The sequence below is a fragment of the Atractosteus spatula genome, chromosome 3, assembly GCF_055471065.1.
Source record: "Atractosteus spatula isolate fAtrSpa1 chromosome 3, fAtrSpa1.hap1, whole genome shotgun sequence".
Classification (NCBI taxonomy): domain Eukaryota; kingdom Metazoa; phylum Chordata; class Actinopteri; order Semionotiformes; family Lepisosteidae; genus Atractosteus; species Atractosteus spatula.
This window is the reverse complement of record NC_142708.1, coordinates 47,424,329-47,446,329: the sequence shown is the minus strand read 5'-3', so window position 1 is coordinate 47,446,329 and position 22,001 is coordinate 47,424,329. Positions and strand designations below refer to the sequence as shown.

At 35.2% G+C, this 22,001-nt stretch overlaps 1 protein-coding gene across 2 annotated transcripts in view; it reads left to right on the top strand.

The window, feature by feature from the left end:
• Nucleotides 1-22,001, top strand: part of fer (fer (fps/fes related) tyrosine kinase) — a 130,308-nt gene that overhangs the window by 11,726 nt on the left and 96,581 nt on the right. For both annotated transcript variants that reach the window (XM_088911990.1, XM_088911989.1), the window contains 3 exons: nucleotides 12,151-12,420; nucleotides 17,552-17,725; nucleotides 19,058-19,157. In XM_088911990.1, coding sequence (XP_088768116.1) covers nucleotides 12,211-12,420; nucleotides 17,552-17,725; nucleotides 19,058-19,157 — 484 coding nt within the window. In that variant the 5' untranslated portion in view covers nucleotides 12,151-12,210. The remainder of the gene's footprint in view (nucleotides 1-12,150; nucleotides 12,421-17,551; nucleotides 17,726-19,057; nucleotides 19,158-22,001) is intronic.

The window sequence follows — 22,001 nt, the reverse complement described above, 5'->3', positions numbered from 1 at the left end:
ATGGTGCATGCTGAGCTTTTGGAGCCAACAGAGTTTAACAAAATTAAAATAAGTATAGGGTGATCAGCTATCTGTCTATTTTCAGTAAACCACTTATTCTGGTGAGGATCATGGTAAACTGGAGCCTATCCTGGGAGAATAGGTCTTAAGGTGGGAATACACCATTCAATTACAGAGAAGGTGGCATGCACATGCACATGTTTTGAAGTGCAAATTAACCTAGCCAGGATGTCCTTAAGGCTGGGAGGAAGCTAAAGTCCCTGTAAGATACCCATGCTGACACAGAAATATCATGCAAACTCATCTTGGACAATTGAATAATTATCACAGTTTCTTAGCAGAAATCCTTATCCAGAATGCTTTAGAATATATTCAAGATTTCCGTTGTTGTAGTACAAGATCCACTCATGCAATTTAAAAGGTGAGATGAAGTGAAAATGAAAACTAAATGAATATGTGGACAATAAGGCTAGTACAAGCTAGACATGCACTGCAAATGCTGCATAAAGCAAAATGAAAGTATTGCATTAATAGATAATTTGTTGTTTTGATAAATGTTTAGTAGTCATTCTTTAGGGTGGTGCTTTTACACTACTTTTTGTACAAAATAGTACTCTGCACAGTACTCTTTGCTAAAGCTAATAAAGTATCAGGACTTTTCTTGTGATATCCCCCTGAGGTTTTCATGAGACTAACATGGCCTAAAGTTCTTTAGTTATTGCCAGTTCAAATAGTTATGGCTTGGCTTGATTCTGGAGCATTTCTAACAAAAAAAATCTTTACACTTTTCTGTTTTCTTCCAGCTTAATGTAAAATAAATAATTGTTTTTTTTTATTTGCACATTCACTTGAGTCATACAGTTGTTGCATGATTCTAACTATTCTGGCAAAAACTGATAGAGCCCTACAACACACAGACTAAATGCTGATGTTAAAGGTTTGAATATATCCTTGTTCAGATCCAAGATCTGAAATATATTTTCCTTCCTTTGGATCAGTCTATTATAGGTCTTTGAGCCTCTTGTTTTATTTTTGCAAGTCCTTTACCTTTTATGTTCCCTGAGTCAGCTGTTTATGCACATTCAGTTGTTTAATCTGTGGAAATACTGATGTGTTAGTATACTTCAGCAGCACAATAGTACTTGACTGTACTTATTTGGATTTTTCAATGTGGAATTTGGCACTGGGAATACATTTGGCATCTGGCTAAATTTTAAAGTTAATTTGGTAAACATGTTGATACTTGCTGCTGCATTTGACTCCATTAATGTCTGTTGCACTTTGCTTTTAGTAATAATAACAGCTGTTCATAAAATCATGTTATGTTATAAAGGAGAGGAGGCCATTCAACCTCTCATATTTTAATGTTAGTAGATTTTTGATCCAAGGATCTCAATCCATTTCTTGACGGGTTTCAGGGAATGGGGTTTTAACCGCATAAGAGACAAAGCAATGAATAAAGTGCTTCCTGTCCAAAATATACTGGTTTTGTAATTTTGAAATATGTACATCAGTTTATTGAAATCATAAATGGTAAAATAGTACTTTTTATATTTGTTGTTATTAGCATTTTTTGTGTTGTTTGCAGATGTTGGGAGTGTTACCGATTATGCAAGAATCAAATTTCTTGATCTAAATTCATTCACCTAATTCGCATCAGTTAATGATTTTTTTCCCTTATTGGTGCTCTTTACTACCTACCTTACTTGATTTTCAGTCCACTTGCATATATTATCTGGTACCTCTTAATGAATCATGCAATGTGGAGCTTTCTCTTTCTTACTCAGTTTCTCTTTCATAAAATGCAAGATTAGATCTCCAATATCTATTCTTTTACATTTTTAGCGTTTTTGATAAAGTGCCTAACATTCTGCATCACTGTGCTTTGTAGTTCACTTTTTGATGACTTGGGGACTGAAGATAATGATTTTTGTGGTCTGCAATAAGGATAGTGCTGTTACATCATATTGGTTTAGATAATTTATCTTATTGCTTTATTTTACAAAGTAAGTTGAACAAATTCTCATTTTCACAATATGACTTGGAGACCAAGTTATACAGTTTGACCTTTACTGGAGCAATATGAGTGAAGTATATTGCTCAAAAGTACAACGGCAGTTTTTCCCTACATTTGACCCTATGACTCTCTAATCAGTACTCTAGTGCCTTAAGTACATACTCTGCACTGCAGCATAAATCCTGGAGCTTGCTGAAAATGAAAAGTATTAGGATTATCCTTAAGCACAGCACTGAGCTTGTACATACAAAAGTTCTACCATACCACAAAGCAAACATATGTTTCCTAAATCTTGGTATATCAATAGCATTAAGCTTCTATTGCTGTGCTTTAACTTTTATAATGTTTGAAATTAAAATTAAAATTTAAAAAATCTAAAACAAACTGACAGTTGTATTTCTTAGAATTTGCCTTGCTAGATTTAAGTTAAAAAATTATCAAAATTGATAATTGTTTTAAATCAGTTATATATGGTAACGTATATATGGCAATTGCCACAAACTAAAATTAATCAGTAATTGTTCGTTTGTGAGTTTATAAACTAAATTAAACATCTATTATACATATTCCTTTAGAAGACAATATATAATGGTACACAATCTAGTGTACAGTACATGTTGTAATAGAAAATCTAATGCTGTACATCACATGTAGTACACTCTATTAAACACGCTTACATTAAAATTATTTAATTGTTGAGGGCGAGACAACCTTAATGTTTTTTATGTAGCACAGTGGAATCAAGCTTGATTTTGTACAGTCAAAAAATTCTTCATTTGCTTCATGTCAACATTTTAAGGGTTGTTAATCACTCTACACTCAAGTGTTTTATTTGTCTTTTTGTTCTTGAACAAGTTTGAGCAATTACAAATTGTGAAAGTCTAACCTGTAAGTTGCACTTTAAATTATATGTTCAAAAGATTACAGGGTGAAATACTATTCCTCCTGCATTGTATATCTGTACTGCTGGAGCCTGAATTATTTTGCATTCCACATTAACTGTGCAATCCTGTCTATTTTGAAACAGTCTAAATCTGTGTCACTCCGACTTTATATAGTAATGCATTTCAGTCCTGTTGTTTATAACTTTTGTGGTAGAATTCCGCTTGTGAAATTCCTGATGTGGCACTTAGTCTTGAGGCCGGGAAACCAAAAAGGGAATGACTCCAGATATTTTATCACCACAGATAGTTTATTTACTGCCTGCCCTGCTTAACATTAACTCTGCGCTCATGTAAGCCATCTTTACCCCAATGAAGTGTTAGAGAAGAGATTCACAGCAAGTGGTCTGGAATCCACAAAACACTTGCCAGTGGGTCACAGTGGACCTTTAAGGTACTTAAAGCCAGTAAGTTGTTAATAATAGTAATGCATCACAGGTCAGGCCAACAGATGAGCACACACTTGCATCTAGGTCTAATTTAACCGGAAGCCAATTAACTTTCCAGTATGTTTTTGGACTGGGAAGAAACTGGAGTACCCAGCGGAAACCTATGACAGTATGAGAACATACAAACTCCACACAGATAGCACCCAGGGAACTGAACCCAGGGCCCCAGCAATGCTAACCTCTTCCCCTAGTGAACATTATAATAAGAATCATCCATAAATGAACTGTTTATCACATTCACTGACATCCCGATGTTATTGGAACTACTATTATACCATTTAATTTATTGATTTATTTATTTAAATATGTAAGTTGTGCAGATTTGAAATATGCATTTATTTGAGTGCCACATTCTGTGTACAATAATTTGAGTACTAATTTCTGAGTTTGTCCTCCACCTTGGAGAAAAAAACATATTATTAATAATCAACTCTTGTACCCTTGAGAAGCAAACACTTGCATTTATTACAAAATTATGTGCTGTGTTTTTGACTCGCTTATAGGATTTGCATCTATGACAATGACAACTTTGCCAGAGTTTAAAAAAATATAATTTTGTAGTTTTTAAGTTTTGACAAACATTCTTTTTAAAAAATAAATACCAGAGATAAAGTTTGAGTTCTCCTTTTGCTAGAATGATGGTGAAGCATGTAGTGAGAAAATATAATAAGTAATAATAAAAATGATAAGTTGTATTTCATTTGGATTTAAAGCAATACAAGAATCAGAATGAAGACCGATGAATGTCGAAAAAATGGCAAAGTCTTGGCAAATGAATTACTCAAGCCCTTAAAGCTGGAGAGATGTTTGAGCACTAAGCACCCTTGATGCATCGGAAACAGAAGGAATACTCTGAAAAGAAGAGCGAAGACAAACAATGGCCTGAAATTGATTTTAGTGTTTATAAAATCTGCGCACACGTGTATGTTTCTTTATAGAATTTCCTTGTTTCTTTAGTGAAACGGTGCTTTTGGTGATAGTTTAAGGATTGCAACCATCCAGCTTCACTGTACATTTTTTATGCATTTCAAGTCAGGACTTTGCACAAGAACATTCACTGACTTCTGTTCAGGCTACTTATACCATTGTCCTGCTGAAATGTGAATATTTCCCCCTGTTTTAGAAACCTTAAGCAGGTTTTCCTGTTTAAGTCACCTGTACTTTACACTGTTGGTTTTTCCTTCAATACTAACAAACTTCCCATTCTCTGCTGATGAGAAACATACCCATAACATGACGCTGCCACCACTTGCATTTTGCATTTGACAATTGGGATGGTTGCACTGGCTGACTGAGTGTTGGGCTTGTGACAGACAGAACTCTTTGCATTTAGATCATAAGGTTTAAGTTTTGTCTGATCTGACCGTAAATGCCACATGCCTTCAGTAGAACTCATATGAGATTTTTGATGAAGCTTTTTTTAAAAAAAAAGGCTTATTTCTTGTCACTTGCCTATGCAGACAAGCTTTCTTTTGGGTAGCTTCAAAATTCAGTAGCTGTGTAAATCTACACAGATAGATGTATTTACTTTGAAGTCAAGTTCAACTTCTTTGAATGAAAATGGAAAACATGACACTAATTTAGTAATCTTTCCAACTGTTTTTTTTGCAGCAACCTTTGAGAATATTCTAATCAATTGATTTACTGTCCAAATTTTGTGGATTTGTCAGATTGCACCTGATTGTATGATTCTGATTCAAATATAGTCACATTTGAAAGTATCATGGTTACAATCTCTGACAGCAACAAAATGTAGGAACTTGGAAGGGGATTGAATACTTTTGCAAATAACAATATCTCTGCCAATGGGGGCTTTGGCTCTGGTAGCAACAAAGATAGTGTAAAACTAAACTGCAGATAACTTTAAATTCCAGAGTTTGAGTTATCCTTTCTTCTTTTGCTCTATGGCTTGCTATGATTAATTCCCAGAATCCCAGGTATGTAAATGAGAGTGCAGTGATTAGCAATATTATATATGAAGCAGCAGAAATATTTACCATTGTAATAGATAGTGGGTAGGGATCTGAGAAAGGCGCTGAACTTTTTCAGGGGATTATTAAATAGATGAACATTTCTTAAGGGATTTCACAAAAACTCACAATTTTATTGATTTATTTGTACCCTGAATTGTTTTATAATCACAATTGTTAAAAATCACTTTTAAATCATTGGCCCTGATGTTTTCAGTGTGATTAATTTCTTTATGGAAGGATGATTCTCTTATACTTTCAGATGTAATTTCTGGCTGCCAAGTACGGTTGGGCTACTGCTAAAGTTTTTTCATCCAAATTCGTGTTGGTGTTCTATCAAGAGACAGTATAGGTATTAAGTACATTTTTATCTGTTCTTCGGTACTGCTGTATGAAGGGAATACTTTTATACAAATATGCTTTTATTTATACAAGTATGTTTAGACAATATGGTTCTTTTAACTCCACTCTATTTATCAGAAGCAGATATCTTCCTTGTTCCTTCATCCTTCTGGCTGTGTTCATGACCTGCGTGCTTATGGGAGAGCCTGCTTCAGATCTGTCCAAGTTTGGCACCTGTGTAAACTGAGATGGGGGAAAAACACAGGTTCACGAGCTGTAACCTATGCACAGCCCACTCAGCTTCTCGAGAGATACTCTGCTGGAGCAGCCATGGATCCACATCAGTGGAGGCTGACATGTTTGGTTCTGCACTGCATGGTAGTTTCTGTACAAAGCCATCCACGCTACATCTGCACATCAGACTGTGACTTCATGCATAGACGTAAATGTGCAATTTTAGCATCCATATTGATTTTTTATGAGCAGTGCTTCATTTGTAAATCATGACCTGCCGGAGCTCAGTGTGAACAAAAGGTGGGAAATATGAGCAGCAGTGGAGGTACTGGAGCACTTAACTGTCACGTGTACAAGGCTTATTATCAACATAATACACTTTTGAAGCATTATCATTAGCAAGCTGTGACTACCAATAATGTGCTAACAAGGTAACCTAAACATTTTAATTAGAAATTTCAAATAACATTATCATATACTCTTAGGCTTCCTCCATTCTTAAAACTGGACCATGAGCAAGCATGATCAAATCCCAGCAGGGGCAGAGTATGTGTTACATAAATTGTGGGTAACTAACCATATTACCAAAATATATTGGTGTATTTAAAGGGTGGAATGTACATATTTTCCATTACTTTAATAAAATCAGAATTTTAACAAATCATGTCTGTTTTTAAAGCATTCACACATAGCAAGTAAAAAACTAATTTTTTTTTACTAAAATAACATTTCTGCTTAGTGTTTGGGCCTAAGAATACAACATGAGTGAGGAAATGCGTATCTGCATTCATATTATTTTCCATTTACTGTAACTTGATCATTTGCAGTTATCAATTTATAAGGCTGCCATTTGTCCAAATACAATGCTAATTCGCACGGACTACCAAATTGACATGTTCACTTAATTCTGTAGTCCGCCATCCCCTTAATGCTACTGTAACTTCCAGTGTTTAAAAAGATGCTAAGCAGGGAAAAAATGAAGTTTCAACAAAAACGTTAACAGTTTTGTCTGTCCAGAGAAAATCCTTTTATTTTTACATAAATCTTGTGATTAGTTTTCGAAACGAATGAATCTGAATACAGTGATATATTTTATTTCCATAAAGGCAGTAAAAGTTGTAAAGGCACAAATATATATATTGGTTATAGTACTGTATATAGATGGTATTTTTGTAATTGTTGAGTGAATATTTAAATATTCTAATATGGTTTGATTTGCAGATAAATGAAATAATGCATGCTTTTAAGTGTGAAAAAATATGTGATTTGACTGATTTGCCTTAGAATTATTTCTGATCTGAGATCAGAATGTCAGCTTAGGTATAAATGCAATAGTAGTGCAACTGATAAGACAACTGGTGATGAAGACCATGGGTAGAATTTAAGGACTTTTTTTTTCACTTTTGACACTTGAGTACGGTCATTGCTTTTTTACTTTTAAACTATTAAACTAAACATTCTCCCATTTACTAAACATACTTTTCAAAGTAAGGGTACTTTTATTCTTGTAGAATATTTAAATACTTTCTACACCCCTGGCATTAGGTGGGTAGATTATCTTAATACATATATTTTTATTTTTCTGCATGATTTCGGAAAACTATGTAAAAGTGAAGCTAGAAGTGGAAAATAATTTGTACTGGATCAAATACTTTTTTAAAAATTTCTAATTGTGGTTAAATTTTCCTCACTGTGGCCCAAGACCATTTTTCCCCAACTCTTAATCTTTCATAATGCTTTGATTGTCCTCAGTAGTATTCTTACTGATTAATATTTGAATGATCTAATGTCCTCAAAAGTATGTTTCCTTACTGTCTCGTGGACCTTGGTATATTATTTTTTTGATGTACTGAGATGTAATTATCATATCATATGTTTCACGTTGTGACTTAGTGGCTTCCTTAGACCAGTTTTATTTAAGATTTCTTTAATAAAAAAGGTATTTGTGACTTGTGTGCTGGATTAATTCAATTCATTTTTCAGATTTCTCATCCTTAAGCTGTGACCACATTTTCCTACAGGGATTCTTTCTGTTTACATCCATAATGTAGACCTAGTTTTAATAAAGACATTTATCTTTCTATGAAGATCTTCTGTTTTTTTTCATGATTCCTTATACATAAAAAACCCAGGGTAGCTTCCAGACTGTTTCAGGGCTGTCTGGATGGCATAGAAAGACGTGTTGTGTAGTACAATAAAACTACGATGTGTACAGGCATACAAAAATATGGAGGAATGTTGTGTTCAATAGAAAGAGCCAGTCATGACCTGACTAGCTGAAATGACCACTTACGAAGAAGCAGTAGACCTGGCATTTTCCTCAGAGACTGGAAAAGTTTTGTGCAAGTGACTTTATAATAGCTGCGTTTGTTGGTGTGTGTGTCTCTGGTGCATTGCTGAAGGCAAAGCCATACTTGGCTGTTACATGAATTTAGGTAACTTCAGATATTTATGGGATAAGGTTTATAGAATAACAAAATGCAAGAAGCACTAGTAAAGTCTCATGCAAATCTTGACCTTCCTTTTAGCTAGTTGGTCAGAAATCAAGGGGTCAAATGTGAACACCTACTTGAATCAGTGCTGTGAAATGTTTCAATTGTAGATACTAGTGGAGCTGCACTGACCCAGTTTATAGGGAGATATGTACTTCTGTGCTCGGTTGGTATATAATGAGAGTCATTTACAATGCAACAAATGCTTTTGCTTCCAGTACTGTTTTTTTATACATTATGGTAAATATAAGCACACCTAAATATGTGCATACCCAATTATGAAATGTTTGTTTCCATATTTAATTTAATGTGCGTCATTGTTGTAAATTATGTTAGGTGGTGGCAGACTGAATACTTATTATAAGTGTCTAAAGTACAGAAGAAAAAGCCACATCCCGTGGACAGCCTTTCTACTAGCATCGCAACCTGTGGTTCTTTTTGATGCCTTGTGAGTTGAACATTTAGAAGATCCCTTACAGTCAGTACTATGTTAGAAATTTCATCTCTTTAAAAAAAAGTAACTTCTTCCTTAGGGAGCCAGTATCTAGAGGTATTGTTGGGTCTTGTAATGTTATTTTTGTTTTAAACTGAGTATAAAGGATCTTGTTGCTGGATAGAAAAAAACTTCAACTACACATACAGATTTAAAATAAAATATGGTTCCAACTGAACACTACTTCAGCATGCCTGACTTGGTAAAATGTCTAAGCTACATTTTACATTTTAAAAATGCATATTGTTTTTTGAGAAAACAGCTGTCCTTTAAGAGGAAAAAATGTCCTTATTATTGTTACACTATGATGTAAGAGGCTCGTCATAATACAAGTTTATTATCCTTTGCTATCTCTCTAGTCTACATAGTTAGCATTGTCTTTTGCAATATATTTTAGATGTAAAATTTCAGTGAGATTTTGAGAAATGACTATACAGTTCTACAATCTTCCCCTTCAGTGACCTTTATTTGCATTAAGACATACCTCAGGTGGAAAATAGCACAGGATGTGATGTGACCAAATTTCTTTTATCTCCTTTTTTAACATAACAATAAAACCACTTTTCAAAGTTAGTCACAGTTTGTCTTAGCAGTGACCTAAACAACATTAAGACAATTCTGTTGTGATACTTTTCTGTTGTAATAAACAAACTTAAATAAACTTAAATAAACTTGGGATTGTAATTTGTAATTTGTAATTGTAAAAATGTATGTAGTATAGCATCTCACAGAGGTGCAGTGTACCTTGCATATAGACAACTCTCAAAAAAACTAACAAAAAGTGACCACTTGTAATTAACAGATAATTAATTAATTGATAGTCAATCAATTGTGATGCTAAAATCACAATCACAAGTTTCATATTGTTTGCATTTTTTGTGTTTCATGGGAGTTAATTAGGTCTGTGGCTTACAGTACACGTGAGTGCAGGTATTGTGTGCCATTCATTTTTTTCTTGTAGCAGATTCGGTTGACAGCTTATGATGAAAACTGAACTGCTGACATGCCACATTAATTATAAAGACTTAGTTTGCCTCAACCTTCTTCAGTTATACCAAAAAATGGTAAGTGGCTCAGAATCTAGTCACACCACATGTTTGTAGTCGGACATGAAGCAGCAGCTCGGATGCGGTGTCAGACCAGAATAATGCTTATTCCTTTTCACATGCAATGTCTGTGCAAACCAGGCTGCATTGTCTGAGGTGTGATTTGTGTCTTTTGTTGTCCTTTTTCTGCTGAACAGAACAAAAGTAGTTTCAAAGCAAATAATTGTGCAGCTCGCATATTTTTTTAAGCAATGTTATGTGAACAAAGTTTGCCATAAAACAAAAACAAGATGCCCTTGAAACCACACTGTAAGGAAGAGTTGGGTGAAATCAGTTATTTTTTTACAGTTTTCCTAATGTGAGTAATACCTGATTCCCATTTTTTAAATCATTCTGTAAATCTGTTTAAGATTAAGAATGAAACATAAAATTTAAATCCTCACTTCTGCAAACGGGCTTCATATAGGTAGTTCCTCAAGTCTGCTAAAAACTGACCCCTGTAACTGAACGATGCTGTAACAATACTATGATTATATTACTAACACTGTCCAGAGTACTGTAGCTTGAGGTAACAGTGCCTGAACTAAAACAGTTGAGATGTGACAGTTTACTAATATTGGCTGCAGTAATGGCATGTATGGTACATGTATGGATGCCAAAGAAAGCTGTTTGACTTGTGTTGTTTCCGGTTTACCCTTCACATTAGTAGAGAATACCATTACTCTTATGTTATTGTCTCGTACGCTCATACATGTTTCTCTTCAGATATTTTCTGTAGAGAATTCTCCAAGTTAAATACTAGGAAGTATATAAGGGAGGCCAAGTATCACACTAAACAAAAAGTGAAAAAAAAACTTCAAGCAGGACTGGCCACATCTGTGAAAGAGGAAGCCAGGATAGAAGAAGTACATCATGTTACATCTGAGTTCAAGATAGCAAATAAATGGCCCTGTGTGATCACATTTAATACCTTCTGTATCCATCCCAGGGTTATTTTTTTTAAAATTTGGTGCATACTATAAACAGTTTGTTAATTTCTTAAATTTCCTTCAAGTTGCTATTTTTTTTTATTTGGAGAAAAACAAGAAATTCAGTTAATAACATCTTTCACAATGCCAGTTCAAGCAGGTACCATCAGCATTTCTTTTCGATTTTGTTGGCATTTTGTTTTTCCTTTTACAAAGGAAAATGTTTTCCTAATCTAGCAGAAACATGTCCTTTGTTTTCAGAATCTGTTTCACCTGGATTCATTCATAAACATGTTAATTTTATAAACATGTAGAAAACATATTGCAAATACCTTGTGTGCATGGACATTACAATTTTTTATGACAGGAAAGTGCAAATAGCCTGTAGCACTCCTAAATTTTCTTCGCCATTTGACAAAAATCCTCATCATTTCCTGGGATTGTAGCCATGATTTCATACTCTGAAGTCTGAACACATCAATGTTATATTAGAATCTCTCTGACACTTGTAGTAATAATACTAGAAGAACCTTGTTTAAATGAGCCTTCACCTGCATTCCTTGACTATAGAGATTTTGTTTTAAATTGTAGGGTCTGAGAAGTATATTTACGTCATGAGTATAATTAATCTGGTTGTGGTTTCAGTATTCAAGCTGAATGCAAGTCTTTCTGTCAGATGGCTGATTTAAATCAGTAGATAAATGGCTGTTGGAAAGGTAATTCATGTTTTGTGATATCTGCTGTGGTTATTATCGCTAGTCATCTTACTGTAATGCAAATGCAGTAATGCAATTACATTTCGAGCGGAAACTGTGTATATGTTTATGGCAAAAATGCACTTTGCTATAAAGAATCAGTTTTAAAATTCTTTAATTTAAAGTAAAACTTTTATTTTTTTATTGTGCAGTGGTCTGAGATATTTTGCTTTATGTACTGTCCATGCATGGTCAACAGTGGTCACAGTTTGCCTAGTGTAGTTTTAACAATATTCTGCTAAATATCTGTTTTATGTTATCTAGTGTAAGTGAGGTAATTGCCACATTTCATTTTTAAAAACAAGAAAAAGACTGGGTTTCCAGGCTTGGTTATCTGGTTGCAAAGAGGGTGTTCTGCTTTTGCAGAGTTTTGTTTGCTATTAACATAAACCTTAATTTCCAAATGAACAGCTTTTTTTCTCTCTAATTGTGTTTCCTTGCAGTATAGGACATGCGGACTTGAAGGATCTCTGAACCTTGTGGAGATTTGTGCCTTAAAGAAAATGGGATTTGGAAAAGATCTGAGGTATTCACACGAAGCGTTGTTAAAGCTGCAAGACTGGGAGCTGAAGCTGCTGGAGACCGTGAAGAAGTTCATGACATTGAGAGTTAAAAGTGACAAGGAGTATGCCTCTCTGCTTCTGAATATCAGCCAGCAGGTAGACAAATATGAGAATGCCTCACAAGTGGATTACATCAGCAATGTATCAAAGGTAATTCTGAGTGCTTTTGCACAACATGTTCATGTTCTGCAGATGTTAGGAACACCAATTAAAGTGTTGTTCTTTCCATTATCTGAAATAATAGCTCACAGCTACACATACATGTAACATGTTTTCATCCCTTCACGGAAAGCATTTGAGTAAAAGTAGTAAATAGAGCAGAAAATTGTATATTTTCCCCAAATACAGGTATGGTGATGAAGGCCAAGGTATTTGGGCAAATGGCAGAGTATTTTGGAGATTCGGTAGAATGCAGATTAGGAAAGGAACAGTGTAGAAACGCCCTTGGTTAAGCAGAAACATATTGAAATATCAAATTGCACTTTATTTTTTTATGAGTATCCATGATCTGTTCTGGAAAGTCGGCATGAACATTTGTTTCTCGTTATATCTAGGAATAAATTCTGCATATTAAGAAAGTTAAGTATCATTTTCAGACTGGGAAATTCCCGTTTCAGAATTTTAGAGGTTTCGTCATACATTACACTTCTGCAGTACAAGTAATCACTGAATAGTGATTGAATTGGCCAATAAATTGAAACACAAAGGCAAAAAATATATTCCTGAATTGTATTGTATATGAAATCCATGAAAGCCTCATCACCAGCATTTTTCTTTCATACATGTATTGTAGAATTATGTACATAGGTATTTCAGATTAATATTGTGATAATGTTGTTTCCAAAATGAATATAGCACAAGAACTTAGAAGTCATGTCATGTCATTTACCGAACCGCTGTATACCATATGGTGTCGCGGGAAGCCGGAGTCTACCCGGCAAGCAACGAATGGAAGGCAGGGTACACCCTGGACGGGGTGCAGTCCATCGCAAGGCAAGTGCAAGCCAATCATACATGGGGACAATTCAGAGGCTACGGTAAGGCCGAAGGGGGACATTTTTAGCCCGGACACCGGGATGACTCCCTACTCTTATTGAGAAATGCCTTTTAATGACTCCTGAGAGTCAGGACCTCAGTTTAACGTCTCATCCGAAAGACGGTGCCCACTATAGTATAGTGTCCCCTCCACTATACCGGGGCATTAGGACCTACACAGACCGCAGGGTGGGTGCCCCCCGCTGGTCCCACTAACACCACTTCCAGCAGCATCCATAGCTTCCCAGGAGGTCTCCCATCCAGGTACTGACCAGGCTCAGTCCTGCATAGCTTCAGTGGGTAGCCAGTTGAGAGCTGCAGGGTGATATGGCTGCTGGCATACTTAAAAAATAATATTTTCTATGAACATCTTCAGGATCACGCTTACTTAATTATTTTGACAGATTTGAGACTGAAAAAAATCTTCTTTAAGATTATAAAGCTTAGAATAATGTTCACTTTATATTTGTGTAATGTTTGACTGCCAAGTGTTTTAGAGAAAAATCCCCAAAGAACTGTAATGGAAAAAAAAAATCTTATTTAAAAAAAACAGTTCCAGATTTTCTTTCATCCTTCTGTAATATGAATTGAAAGCTAGGTAGATCAGTATTGTACAACATTTGCAGTTTCAAGTTAAGATTTATTTTTTCTATCTGTCTGGGGTCAGTCTGGGTCTTTCCTTTTGTTTTTAATACACTTTTGTGGAATTGCTGGAAAAATATATTTAAATAAATATTTTCAAATGTATGTTCTGCCGTGTTTGTAGCGTTAGAAACATTTTAATATTATTTTCAAAGGTTCCGGGTTAAATAAGCAGAAAGAGAGAAAGTAGAAACGGACACTGCATTTTCTTGCTTTCTGTTAGGACTCTTACAGAAAATAAGTTATACATTTATGTTTTGTGCGACCATTTATTTGTTGCATGTGATTGACCTGGACTGGAGTATGAATTACTGTAACTGTGGTGCAGGAAGCTAATATTCCATGCAGTAGTTCAATTTGCATGCTTCATCCTATAAACCTTCAGTAACAGTCATAAATAAAGCCATATAAAATATGGTCAGATTACAAAGAAGCTCCTAAAGTGATCTTTATGCATTTATGTTCTTATTTTTGTTAACTTAAAGATCTCATCGAGCCATTTCATGAAGGAAGCCATGGTATTGGCTTTGGTAACAAGTATTGTTTATTTTGTACTCCCACTCCCCTTATGTAAAGAAGTGCCACATTCCTTTGTGTCCTGTAGTTCAGGTTTCACTGTTGATTCTGAAGAAATTTTAAATACTTTGTTGTCCCCGAGATGCGCAAGAGCTTGGGAGAAGCAGCAATTTCGGCTTACACCTGAGGGTGCTCCAAAGTGTTTGCATTGTAGGGGGTACAGCTACTGTCCACCCCACTGCCGACATGGAGAAGGAAATAAGAAAATGAAGATGATAGATGAGGCTCCCAGGCGACCTTTAACAGAAAGACAGAAAAGGAGACTCCTGAGTGCTCAGAAAAGGAGCCACAGAAGGAGAGGTGTCAGCCCGACACTGGGATACCCACAACTTGAGAAGAGAAAATGACTGCCACCAGTGTAACAAGATAAAGAAATGTGATGGGTCCATGATAGGTGTGCTAGGTTGGTTGTTCTTTGCTATCACCTCTAGGAGGCCTTGGAATGGAACTTTTATGGCAGATGGCCTCCTGTGGGGGAGAATACGTGTTCGGACAACAGGTTCAGACAATATGGCAGCTTGTGTACAAGGAAAACTGGGGGGAATCCTCAGTCACCTGACCATTGTTAGGGTAACATTTAAAAAAACGGGAAGTAGAGGCTTCTGACAGTCATTTCATGTCTGCTGTCTAGGAGAAGAGCAGGTCCTCTGTGAATGTGCTTGATCACCAGGGAAAAGGCATTAGCTGACCATGGGAATGTGGGTTGATTTAATTTAAGAGTTTCAGATACATTTTTTGGAAAGTGTTTTAGAGGGAAATTTTGGTCTTAAGAAACAGACTTTGTTTTGAAGCTAGTAAGCAGATTAGCTGCCTGGTTAATTTAGAGAGGTACTGATTAAGTCTTGACAGAAACTCCAAGAGGAGCTTAGGCCTTTATGTGTTTGCTGTGGTTTTTGGAGGTTTTGGTTGTTTTGCCTTGCACTGTACATTGTGCTAAATTTCTGAGAATAGTTCTTCCATTCTGTATCATTATCCTTAAATTTAAGTAACAGAAATATCATTTGTGAAACTTTGAAAACTTCTTTAACATTGTTAGGTGCTGTCTTATTTCCTCATGAACAGAAAATCCAAGAAAATTAGTTCATTTTCTACTTCCTCATAGAAATTCCTTGTATTACATTTTTCATCCCAATGTCTGCACAGCAGATCAGGTAGAGAAGTGAGAAATTGCCCTGTATATGTGCGGCACAATCCCCTTGCAGATTTACAGTAAGTGGGCACAGTGATAGTTTGCTGGTACGACTGCAAGTACAATCTGTGACTTCCACTTTTTTGTAGGGCATTGTGCTTGTAGAAGCTAACCACTCTTAACTGCTTAGTGTTCGACTATGTACATTTCAATTCCAGCTATAAATAGAAACCTTCCACTTAATATTTACAAATGCACTAATGGCTCCTTTGAGAAATCTAGCCCACTGTCTTCAGTCAATGCTCATGACACACATTTGCCTTAATAACAACTCTCTCTCTTCAAGGATTTACACTTTGTGAAATCTATCACTTTTTCCAGCATTTGGAAATGCTCACTCACAGCATTTTACAGCATTTTGCAGTATTTTGAAGACTTACAACAACTGGTTGCACCTAGGAAAATGTTATCGTGCCTTGAGTCACTGTGCCCTTTCTTTGTACAGTTTTCTGTATTTGGAACTGCAATGCTTTTTGTTTGCATTTTTTGAGTGCTTCCATATTTCTCTGATATGGAAGAGTTTTTGCTTGGTGATATCAAGGATACTGACCTGTGGATCTTTATCTGGAATAAATCTGAAGAAAAAAATAATTTATCAGAGCGCTGCTTATTACCGATGAGTTCAAAGCGGAGCTAGAACCCACACAGGACACTAATCCACTCCTATGCATGCAAAAAGGTACACTTGACCAATTTGCCTAGCTAGCTTTTATTTGAGTGGTGGGAAGAAATTGAGTCACTTGCAGTAAACCCAAGTGAACACAAAGAGAATATGCAGACTCCACACAGAAGGACCCAACTCACAATTCCAACTCAGAACCCAAGAGCTGTGGGACAACAGTGTTAACTGCCAGGCACCAAACTATGAAACATTTTAACAAACGACTGTATTATTGTCATAATCTGAAGAGGTCAAGAGGTTGGAAGCCTAATGGCTGTGGGATATAATGCTGAACAGAGCACAGTCTTTGAACATGTGTTGACCTGCCACCAGGCAGAAATAACTAGCAATAAGCATGATAATAAGCACACCTCACATCTTTTAAATGTACTCAGTATTGGAAATGGGCCATACTTCAAATATTTTTTTAATTTATTGCATAGTTCAGTGTTGCCCCTTATCATAGTATTAAGAAAGTAGATTTCGTCATTAATCATATTTTTGGGTTTCACTGTGGTAAAGACATGAACAGACAACATTTTTATGTATGTTCTGCAGTCTTGAGTTACAAACTATACATGTTCATTTTGAGTGAATGGAAGTGCTAAAAGAAAATTTTAGAATGGGTGTTGAAAAATCTGTCCTCAATGCTGTTCTTACTTTTCTAAACTACCTGATGCTAAGGTTGATTGAAAGATCGTTGCTGGGGGCTTACACTTGGCTTTCTTTACTCTGCCTGTGGTTCCCTGCTTTCTGAGTGCACGGCCTCTTTTTGGCCATTCGTTTGTCTTTTTTTAAATCTCTTTTGGTTTATCAACAGGGCCTTTCCATTTATATAATAGTTGCGTTTTAATTTTTGTTCACTTTATGCAGTTCAGGCACCAGTTCATGCAACAAAACATTTTGTTTTGGTTTTTTTTGCTAACCAATGCAAATATCTCTCAGACTTTTGATTATTCAAGTTTTAATCAAGTTTACATGTTAAGGAATGCAGTATGTTAGCAAAAACCTGTGGTCAGCAAATTGTGTTGACGTTTTGTCAAAATGAGAGCACATTTTCGGTAATGTGTACAGAGCTGCTAGAACAACATTTGCTGTAAAACAGCTTCAGTAATTGACTGACAATTGTTTTGTAGTGAGAGGTGTGGATTGAATTTTCCTTTCTTTCCCTTTTGCAGTCTTGGACACATATGGTACAGCAGACAGAACAGCTAAGCAAAATAATGAAGTTGCATGCTGAGGATCTTAACTCTGGCCCTCTTCATAGACTTACTATGATGATAAAGGATAAACAGCAAGTAAAGAAGAGTTATCACAGCATCCACCAGCAAATCGAATCAGAGCTAAACAAGGTGATGTATTAACATTTAATTTTCTCCTTTTTATTCCAGTCAATTTTGAGACCATTACACTGATCACCTGATGATCATTTGCCATCTGTCAGAGTGGTACAAATATTCTATTTTAAGAAGCTGTGCAAATGTTTTGAAGAATGTAGAATTACGTTTTAGAAAGACCCTGGGTGACACTTACATTACCATACATGAAGAATTCAGTTCAAAGCACAATAATATCTAAACAATACTATATATACCATGATAATGTGAGCTAATAAATTTAATCATCTCTGTATAGAAAAGGTGTTATTGGAAAGTCCCAATAAAAATAGCGGGTTTAGGGAGTTGGCCAGGACAAATGGATGTATCTAGATATGGATCCAAAGTGAAGATATTGCAGCTGAAGGACTTGTAATTCAGATTCTCACACCTGTAGCTGCATGTAGTGAGGCAGCAATTGTAGAGATTCTTGATTAAAAAAAATTTTTGTTTCTCAGCCTCGACAATAAGTAATAATGGCAGCAGTTGTGCCAGTCATGTTATTTAAGTGTTCTAGTGTTGTTCATGTAATAATGGCTGTTTTGCATGATGAGAACACACCAGGCCATGGATGCCTTGTTCCTAGACCTGAAACCCCATTAAACATTTGTGGGATAAGCTGGGATGACGTGACATCTAGTACTTTGAGACAGGTGAACAGGCACATACTTGCTCAGGCTTTGCAAGAGGAGTAAAACAGAATGCCACAAGACAGAGTTTGCTACCTGGTGCAAAGCATGAGCCACACATATTCAGTTTCTATTGCTTTCAGTTGTGGCTACAAGCTACTAGCCTGATCCTCTGGTGATCAATTCCATTGAAGACAAATGGTGTGAACATGTTATCACACTTCGCAGAATAAATGTACCTATATCCTGTTTATCTTGGTGCCTCTGATATACAAAAGGTTTTCTTTCTACTGACTCTTTTGTTATTTGTTAAAGTTATGTTTTTATGTTCAGTATGCATTCGGTACTTACATTTATTTTTAATTATGCTATAAACTCCATCTAGTTATTTCTTATTTATTGTGTTAAATATAAAAAAAAACTGCTTTACATACATATTATTACGTACATCTTGTTTTCTTGCAGTTTGACACTCCTGTCTGCAGTTTGTTTAACTTCAGAAAATTAATATAGGTACTAAGTGAAACAAGTTCTTTTGTTTCAGAGAGAAAAATGTCAAACCAAATGTAACATGTCCTCAAGTGATAATTTAATTTGTTGACACAAGTAAAATATTCACCAACACCTAGCCTTTGAAAGTTGTTTCTGCAGTCTTTGTATTCACTCTCTCTTCCTTTAGGTAACAAAGAGTGACCTGGAAAAATTAAAAGGCACTTATCGACAATTAACAAAAGATGCCAGTTGTGCAAAAGAGAAGTATAAAGAAGCCATTGCAAAAGGTAATGTTTTTTTCCCCATTGTTTGCTTTTTTGTTTACTTGACTCTGTTCTTAATCATTCATCCACATCCACAATTTACAAACTTAGCTTTGTGCTGAAACTAATATCTTTGTAACTTATTATTATTGCTAAAATGGTCCATTTTTAGTCAGCACCTTAGGATTGTAATACAGCTACAAACTCACTAAAACTTAATCTTATAGTCACATAATCATACAGTAATTGTGGTGTGAGACATATAATTAATACAATTTGATAAGAGTTTTAAGAGTATCATTATGTACTAGAGTGAAAGAATTGTGATTAAGAAAAGGTCATGTATTCATTCAACATTACAAATTAATTAACAGTAAATTTTATGAAAAATAAGAAGATATAGTGAGCTAAGACTTTTTATATAAATTGAAAGAAAAATTCAATACTTCCAGACATATCTCCACATGACTGTCCAGAGTTAATGTCTGGACAGAATGTTGTCAACTACTAGACAGGTAAAAGGACCAATTCAAATCCCAGAAGCAGCAAACAAATCTATCATCCTAGAGTATGTTATTTGTGATCATTTATTAGTGCAGCACTGGACCCTGAATGCTGGTTGAAGAGTCTGCAGAGAACAACACATTCAGGCTGAATATTTTCAAGGGTTGTTTGATTATTTTAATTGTTCTTTCATTGAAAAAAAAATAATTATTTTTAAAGTAATAATTTTACTACATTACATTACTAACGAGTTTTATTATATCTTTCTTTGTTATGTCTACAAATGATCTTAAAATGTTCTTTTAAAATTAAAATCAGTAGTATTATAGTGTAACATAGACCAATGCTGTGTGAAATGGATATTGCACTGAGTGGGGAAGAAATGTGACAGGACAGTTTGAATTCTGCTGAAAAATAGAATGCCTGTTTTCGATTAGTAAAATTTGAAAATATGTCGTTGGTGTTTTCATGGAGTTCATACCAGGCCTGTCAAGGTCTGAAAGGCCCCAGATCCTTCGATCCTTCCATCACTGACCTTTGGGGTACTGTATAAACATGGCCCACAAGACCACTACTTTTGTTGGCACACCCATCTGTTGTCCTCAAATTCCACCTCCAATGCCTTGGTTTATTGTGGTGGGAGCGATTTCCTCACCTACATGGCCTCTGTTTACCATCATCCATCAGATATGTTATGGAAATATTTCCGTTTTATGTTGGTTAAAGCTAAAATATCAATATTCAATCTGTAATTGCATTATTGGGGTTTGTCGGCTTCTGAACCAAATTCATATCAACTTAATTTTAATTAATGTTCTTTTGGTGTGAGAATATTAGTGATTTAGAAGGAATTTTATCTTGCCTCTAAAAGTTTAATGCTAAAAATATTTAGTGGTATAAATAGTGACATTTATGTACTGTATAAAGGATCAAATACAGCATCACTGTATATTGTAATTGGAAATCCTATGAAACATAAAAAAATTGAATTAATACCCCAGTGTCTGAATATGTTAAGAATATGCTCTTCATTTTCACCATTAAACCTTTTTAAACCCTTTGTGTTCTACATAACCAGAGGAACAGCTTAAGACTTCAGGTGAGTTTTTAGAGCTTTTTTTGTAATTAACTTTATTTTGACTTTGTGAAAATTGTGCGTTTGCAATACAATTTCTGGATGTGTCACATGTTTGCATGCCTTTTGTTTGTAATGACAACCATTTGATTATCACAACTGTTACACTATATATTCATTGCTTGCTATTGATTGCTATCCTGAAATGAAGTTCAAAATGTTTGAACAAATGTTTGAACATGAACACAATGTTTGAAGTTACCTCCAACTGGAATTGTGCCATCTTAGGTTTTTCTTGTTTAAACAGTAAAGGAGAATATATTAATATTTACCTGAAAATGTGAGGAAGGTATTAATAACATTATTTTTACAAATTCAGATATTTCTCTAAGAAAACATGTCATTTTCTTCAGCTAAACCAGAACAGAGAGTACTCTTGCTGATGCAGTTGGTTGCATGTTAAGCCTTGCCTGTATCTGCAAGAGTCTTAGCTTGTTGCATTGTTGGTATTTCTTTGCTAATTACTTTCTTTGTCAGGCAATTTTTTATTTACATTTCAAAACTTTCACTTACATCTTTTCACTCAAATCAGTTCCTTCTACACCAAAAATTAGGATCAAAACCAGGAGAGCAAATAAATACTGTAGCTTTGCTCTAATTTTTGGTGTAGAAGGAACACATTTGAGTGGAAAAAAATTAAGAGAAACCGTTTTGTAGTTTTATTTTTATCACACTAATTGCCAATCATATCTAAAATATAGATGGAATTAAGTAAAAGTTAGTCATAATAGGTAATCATCATGATTTTTGATATTATTACAATTATTGAAATATCCATCCATCCATGCATTATCAGAAAACTCTCATTGAGGGTCATGGCAAACTAGAGCTTAACTTGGAAGCATAGGGCATAAGGTGGGGTGACTGCTGTCTTCCTGGATGGGACACGAGTTCATTGTGGAGCACAGAGGAAGGGGATACCTTTCAATATCCTGTTTAACCTAGCTGACATGTTTTTGGAACATATCTGGGAAAAACCTAGGTGAAGGCAGGGAGAAGGACACACACCACAGAAGTAAACCCACTTGAGCCTAAACCAAGAAACTCTGAGGCTGCAATGCTGTGCCACTGTGCTTTATTTATACAGACCTAAAATATAACTTAATTTAAATATATTTAACAAATCTGTAAGTAGGTCTTGGAAACTACTACCAATATTCAAATTTGTGTTAATATCAGATAATAGAACTTAGATTACTTGTACTCATGGACCCCAATGCATATCTGCA